The sequence below is a fragment of the Panicum virgatum genome, chromosome 1K (assembly GCF_016808335.1).
Source record: "Panicum virgatum strain AP13 chromosome 1K, P.virgatum_v5, whole genome shotgun sequence".
NCBI lineage: Eukaryota > Viridiplantae > Streptophyta > Magnoliopsida > Poales > Poaceae > Panicum > Panicum virgatum.
Window position 1 is genome coordinate 3,024,020 of NC_053136.1, and position 6,738 is coordinate 3,030,757.

Sequence of the window (6,738 nt, forward strand, 5' to 3'; positions counted from 1 at the left end):
CGCGCGCAATCATTGCTGCCCTTCCACGTGCGCAGCCCTGCAACTGATTTTCCCCCACAAGCTGTGCCAGTGCATGCATGTAGGCTTGTCGTGCATGTATGTTCTAATTTTTTTTTCCTTTACATTTTGCGATGCCTAGTATTTGCTTTCTTTTCTTTTCTTTTTTCAGTCTTTTTGTTTACCAACTTTATATTGTGTTTTCGAGATATTCTTCTGATAAATATTTTGTATAAAGCATGCTTAAAAGTTGTATCGAGAACTTATACTTTTTACAGACGTATGCCGAACTTATGTATTAAAGTTGCGTAAGAAATTTTTCTGATAACATTTATATAGAAGTTATGTTCAAAATTAAATTAAGTAGTCTGAAAGAGTTATGAGTAAAAGTTGTACGTGTCATGAAAGTTATGTTGGAAAATTATTCTATAAAAAATTGATTGGAAAAAATATACGTAAAAGTTATGCATATCCTAGAAAATGTGCTGAGAAATTATTGTCTGAGAAGTTATGCTAAAAAAATCATCTGATAGTTATATAAAGGGAATAAGTTATACAAGTATATAAGCTATACTCCTAACTTTTTAAAAATAGAAAATCATGGAAAAAGAAATTTTCCAAAAAAGAAAAACAATATGCTGCGTGAAATGAAGCGCTCATAATCCTCCTGGTATGTGCCCGCCGTTTAGCAGAGCCGGCTCGGGAGTCGGGACCATGATGGCGCGAGCGTGCAGTGCACTTCCGTGGCACCGAAAAAAAAAACCAGTGGCCCGTCCGTGCGCTGGTGATTGCAAAGGAAAAACTAGTACTTGTCCGAAATCGTTCGCTGGTTTCTCTCGTGGCGCGCGCCCGCAAATTAGCGGACCCCCGTTAACAACTGGTGCTGTGAGCGCCCCAAGAAAAGATCTCTATCAAGCACAGAAACCAGGAATAGCAAACGTCGCCGTGAAGCTTCAAGTTGAAACTCCATCTGCATATACCGAGTAATACTCGATCCATTCCGAGCGTGGGTCGTTTTAGTTTTGTAAAACCGAAACAATCTTCTAAAAGTTAAGACAAAACCAAAACAATCAACGTAGCGAAGCTTAGAAAAAAAAAGGGTCTAATTGAAAAGATGTCTAGGTTTTTGTTGAAACAGTTCTGCTAAAAATTGACTGTTGTAAAGCAATTCCACACAGTATATATTTCAGTATGTTGAAACTATTTGAAAAAGTGATAATTAGATGTGTAGGGTATACTGTGTCGATGAGAAAAAAATGTCAATCTCCCCGATAACAAAAGAAAAGCATTAGCTGCGTCAAACCTTTCCAAGGCACAAAACAGATACAATGGCGATGAAACTGAGAATTCGCAGGGTAGACAAGTATGTGGCCTTGATGATCTCACAGAGTATACAGTATTGGGACACCGACCTCAAACTACGAGGTGACAGCAATCTAACAGACATATGAACATTGCTACAAAAAATTATATACAGGTCGAAGCATGGTCTACAAAATTTGTTTCAGCCGTACACCTCAGTTATTAAAAAAAAAGAATGACATTAGAGTCCGGAATCTGCAATTTTCATCTATATACATTCGCACCAACAAGAACAGAAATATTTGTTGGCATTTCACTGCAAGCTGGGTGCATTTGATGTGCACGAGTAACTTAATTTACAGACCGTCCACATCTTATGTTTGAAGACATCATTGTCTCACTTAGCAGTCTAGCAGACAACCCAGTCTTTACCAAATAAAAAGAAAATTATATGATATATCTTCTCACTACCTTCTGTTTCTTCCAAGATGAATTTGTTTCAAATAGCTAACTCGCCTCTCAAACCTCCAAGCATTTGTATCAGATGTATGAACAGTTTGCAGCTCTGTGACCTCTTGAACTCTTCTTTTCTTCAAGTCCCTGATTCCTGCTTCATTAACACAGTCAGCCTTCAGAGCCCCCCAGCAAGATCGTTCATCTAACCTCTGATCTGTATCAACAGCATCTAAGTTATGATTTATGTGTCTTCGCTGATCTGAAATCTCTTCAAATGTTCGTCTTGCCGGCCTGCTGGTAGACTTCTTGTCAAATGACTTGATTCCTGCTTCATTAACACGAGCAGTCTTCAGAATGCCCTGGTAAGATTGCTCCCCTAACCTCTGATCCAAGTTGTAATTTGTGTGTTTTCGCTGATACCTTCGCAGACACTGATTCTCTTCGTACCTTGCTGAACTGACGGTGGACTTGGCATCAAATGAACTGCCCAAAGGCACGTATCCACAAGCTTCTGTATTGCAATTGCTAGAACTTCTCCTTGAACATTGTGTATGCCTTAGAGGAGGATCTGGAGTGCTTATTATCTGCTGTTTATCCATTGGAGTTGGAGCTGGAATCGCCTTGATTTTCTGTTTATACATTGTAGTTGGAATTGGAGTCAGCTTGATGTGTTGTTTATCCATCGGAGTTGGCACTGGAGATGGCTTGATCTGATGTTTATCTGTCAGAGTCGGAGTTGGAATCTGCTTGATCTGCTGTTTATTCGTCGGAGTCGGAGCCGGCTTGATCTGCTGTTTATTTGTTTCAGACATAGTTAAATTTGGAGTCGGATTGATCTGATGTTTATCTGTCGGAGTAGAAGTTGGCACTGGCTTGATAACAGGACCCATTGAGTGTGGGTCCCTTTTCCTAAATAACTCGGTCATTTGTTGTATAACATCTGCAAGTATAATTGATAGTCAGACATGACAGAAAACTGATGAACTGAGAAATAAACTAATAAAGTTAAAATGAATGCGAAGAAAAAATCACTTCATTTTTGTGTACCTTGCAACTGTTTTGGTGCAACATCAAACTCATTCCACCATACTCTACCATTTTGGGAAGGAAGTATGAGGTTATGAAATTTAGCAGCAAGGAAGAGCGCTCCAGCAGCAATGAAGTGTGGTTTGAACTGCACAACTAATGTAGTCGGAAGCCTGCATGTACAAGTGTAAAACCAACTCAGGAACAAAAATTGCCAGTTCCAAGAAGAAATAAGTTAACAGAATAGCTCAAACAACTTACGTATCATTAACGATACTCATGGCACCTTGCCTCACTTCCTTCTGGGAGATCCCCAGATTGTTCAGAGCAAGCTTTAGTGGTTCGTAAGGATGAAGTATATTGAAATCGAACCTAATGGTTGAAAGCAATAGTGTCTCCCCGACCAAAATCAGGGATTTCTGCTTAGCAAGAACTTCCTGCATTTCAACTAAAAAAGTTATACAACAACGCAATCAAACATTACAAAAGCAACAGTCAAGTGTCAGGAGTAATGATTGTGGCAAGTTTAAATATGATTGTGGCAAGTTTAAATACCTCCTGGTGAATTCTCTTAGCAGCATCAGTGTTTTTCCGATACATTGTTTCATATGCCACAATGACTACACTTTTTAATGAGCAAGGTGTGTCTTCAATCTTTGAAGCAAGAAATATGCAAACAGTTGCAATAGTCTGAAAAAAAAATTGATAAGTAACCTTGAAGTGTTAGCAAATCAACAGAATGGACTTAACAGTAAAAAATTGTATTGCTATAATTAGGGCACTCAACTTTGTGCAAGATTAAAGGGAGATATATTCATGACCGAAGGAAGAATTTAGAGCATAATTTCAAAAAATATTACTACAAAGAAATTAGATAGCAGTGAAGCAAGTTGCTAATACTTACTGGCAAGAGTATTATATTAGTATGTGCTGCTTCAAGTTCGATAAAGTTGCTCCAAAAGAATCACACCTTCGTCCACGATTGCAATTTTACGTTCTCCAGGTAAATTTCTTAAAGCTAAAACTCACATCCAGACCCAAATTACAGCACATCTTTCACTTTTTTTAAAAAAAAAACACACGATGGCTTATGCCACTCGAGTGACTGATACAACACAGTGCATACTCAAGTATGCACACATAGACATATTTCACCTGGAGCCACCTTGAATGCATCTGTAGACCCATACTTGTGTAGTTTTCTTATGACACACTACCCTCGACTAAACCCAACGAAGGTACATAGTCAGGTAACGTTAGGGTCTGATGGCCATAAAGAAAAATACTTACACTTTCAATGTATCTACACAAGAAAAGGAATTTAGTTAATTTCTCCAGAAAAAAGTGGAAAAAAAAACGGTCAGTTAGGGACTCCGTAGGAAAAGGTAGGTAAGTATGGTATCCATTTTACCCCAATACAATGTGAAAGCCAGGAAGCTTCTGGTTGCTACAGTCATGTAATGAGGCATTCATACATTACTATGCCAGAAATCAGTTAATGGATGAATAATCAGTAATACATCATGGCCTGGCCCCTGAATTTGTTATTTAGAGAAGGCTAGCGCCATACTCTCCACCAATCCTACCTAAATACAAAATCAGGTCCGGAGTACAGAACACCAACACCCCACAGTAAGCTCTAGCACCATCTTCTAAAGGGTTACTCCGGAGACCAATGTGCACGATGCATATATAAACCCAGACAAGTAATGGGTGGTGCCTCGAAGGCATCAGGCATGTATATACGCATGCATTGCGCGTATCTTTACCTGCCACTCGTTCTTAGCATGGGATTGACGGAGGTAGAAGCGGTGGCAGAGCAGGATCGCCGTGGCGATTGTAATCTGCGGCCTGCGACAACAGAGGGGGGGGGGGGGGGGGGGGGGGGGGGAAGAAACAGCTTTCGTCAGTAAAATTAAACTCCGCCGAACAAGCATTTACTCGCAAAATCGACGACATTACGAGCCGCAATGCGGCCGCCGATGCCCTAACATCTACCCTAGCAGAATCCCCGTCGCAAAGCGAAATTGGGGAAAAGGGGAGAGGAAAGGAAGGCCGAGAGAGGGGGGGGGGGTGGAAGGAGAGGAGACCACTCACAATTGGAGCCTGAGGCAGACGTCGCGGATGAAGGAGCAGTAGGTGGCCCGGAGCCCGGCCTCCTTGGCCGCGCCGACGCCGTCCCGCCGCGACGGCGAGTCGCGCTCGATCTCCTCCCGGCTCAGGTACCACGACCGGTACCCCTCGCCGCCCTCCTCCCGCGCGGCGCCCATCGCGATCCCCGCCGCCGCCGCCAACTCGCCCGAGAGAGAAGAGAAAAGACCAGGATTTTCCCCTTTCGAGGCAGGGGAAATTCGAAATCCCGGCGATGCGGGGGGGTGGGGGGGGGGGGGGTGCGGCAAAGCTTAAGGGCCAAGGCTTTCGATGGCCGCTCTTGCGCGTTGCGCCGATGTTGGTTTGGGGCCGGAAGGAGGGGAGTGGGGAGAGGACAAAGGACCCGTTCGTACTAGCGTGGGGTGGACTTGGAGCGGACGGAACGGGAGGCGGCGCGGCGGAGGAGACTTGACTTGGCGGCCGCGCCACGCCCACGCCCCACGCGGGCGGTTGGAGCTCGCACCCGGGATCGGAATGGTGGCCGTCCGTGGGTTCGCTTTCCGTGCCGGAGCGGCACGTGCGCGTATTGCGTGCGTCTCTGGCGCGCGGGGCCCGCGAGGGCTCGGGGTTTTTTTTTCTTTTGAGGAACGCGGGGGCTCGGGTTAGGTGCCGCGCTGGAAGTCGGATATTTTTTCCCCCGGCACGCGGCTCCGCCTTTTGTTGTTGCAAAAGAAAAAGGAAAAATTGTTTTTTCCCCAAAGCGTGTCACTTTTCGCGATGTCACTGCTTCCCCTCTCCTCCGTTGAACCCACACTGCGACAAAAGTTAGTAGGAAAACGAATTACTCCGATTCTTTTTTGTAACAGAAAAGGTTCCACACGGAAGATTTGAAAGTTTCAGATCAAATTTTGAGCTAGGTTAAAAAGATTCCTCTAAAAAGGTTCGAAATTGCTATTAGAAAATGCAAAATCTAAGAATAAGACGTGTCGACCACAAGTGACTCCTTATTTTTCATCCTTAATGATGGTGGATAAGATGCTGCTACAATAATCACTTCTCTTTGTGAGATGTGTCCACCAAGTGACTCCTCTCTTCTTCTCCGCGACGATCAACAAGCAACTCCTCTCCTCTTTTCTTCGCGATGATCGTCTGATCGCCAAGGAACTCCCTTTATCTCCTCCCACGAGACCCCCAACGGTCGATGGGGCAAGGATGCGAATTGCCATCACGATGGCAAAGGTTAGCTGAGATGATATGATTTACCATTTGTTGAGTACCTACTAGGTGGAAGCACGAGGGAACCATCCACTCCTTTTTATAGTCTTGGATTGGATTGGATTGGATGAGATTGGCAGGGAAACGCGAATGCGCGTGCAGAATAAGAAAAAAAAAGAGTGTTCAGACGGAGGGGTCTTTTTTTTTTAGGGAGGGGTCTTTGTATGGTGATGGTTTTTGTGTCGTGACTGCCTCGGCCTCTCTGCCTTGAACGGAAAATCTGGTCGAGTGACGTTTTCAAGCGGCGAGAAAAATCTCTGCTGGGCCGCGAAAAGGAAACGAAAAATATCTCTCATTCTCTCCGAGTCCCGGCCGGGTTTGATTGGGCCACCGTAACGGCCTCTAGAGAGAGATGCTGGGTTGGGCCTGGAATTAGACGGCTCGGGAATGATTTGGCCCAACAGATTTCCACATCTTTCCTTTCTCGGAGGAAGGCAGGGACAGGAAGCCACCCAACGGCTTCTTTGCTAGTCTGAACTTCACTGCGTGGAACAGTCCAATGCAAACAAACAAAAAGGGTACAATACCTGCAATACCATCAACTATATCATCCTGCACGCGAATTCTATCAAAGAAGAAAGTAAGCTGCGT

The 6,738-nt window shown here is 44.1% G+C and overlaps 1 protein-coding gene across 1 annotated transcript; it reads right to left on the minus strand.

Annotated features, from left to right (window-relative positions):
• Positions 1-1,353: 1,353 nt before the first annotated feature.
• On the minus strand, positions 1,354-5,338 carry LOC120640373 (cyclin-T1-1-like). The gene is made up of 6 exons (XM_039916232.1): positions 4,879-5,338; positions 4,551-4,632; positions 3,337-3,471; positions 3,043-3,218; positions 2,803-2,954; positions 1,354-2,695 (listed from the first exon to the last, which is right to left on the minus strand). Exons 1-6 carry the CDS (start codon positions 5,049-5,051, stop codon positions 1,767-1,769), a joined length of 1,647 nt encoding a protein of 548 aa, XP_039772166.1. The 5' UTR covers positions 5,052-5,338; the 3' UTR covers positions 1,354-1,766.
• Positions 5,339-6,738: the final 1,400 nt, after the last annotated feature.

Bases quoted from the DNA above. Each gene is read 5' to 3' on its own strand.
- LOC120640373 (XM_039916232.1), bottom strand. From the start codon at position 5,051: ATGGGCGCCGCGCGGGAGGAGGGCGGCGAGGGGTACCGGTCGTGGTAC. The intron at 4,633-4,878 runs GTGAGTGGTCTC...CTGTTGTCGCAG, and splicing joins GTCTGCCTCAGGCTCCAATT to GCCGCAGATTACAATCGCCA. The intron at 3,472-4,550 runs GTAAAGATACGC...TTTTTTTTTCAG, and splicing joins ATGCTAAGAACGAGTGGCAG to ACTATTGCAACTGTTTGCAT.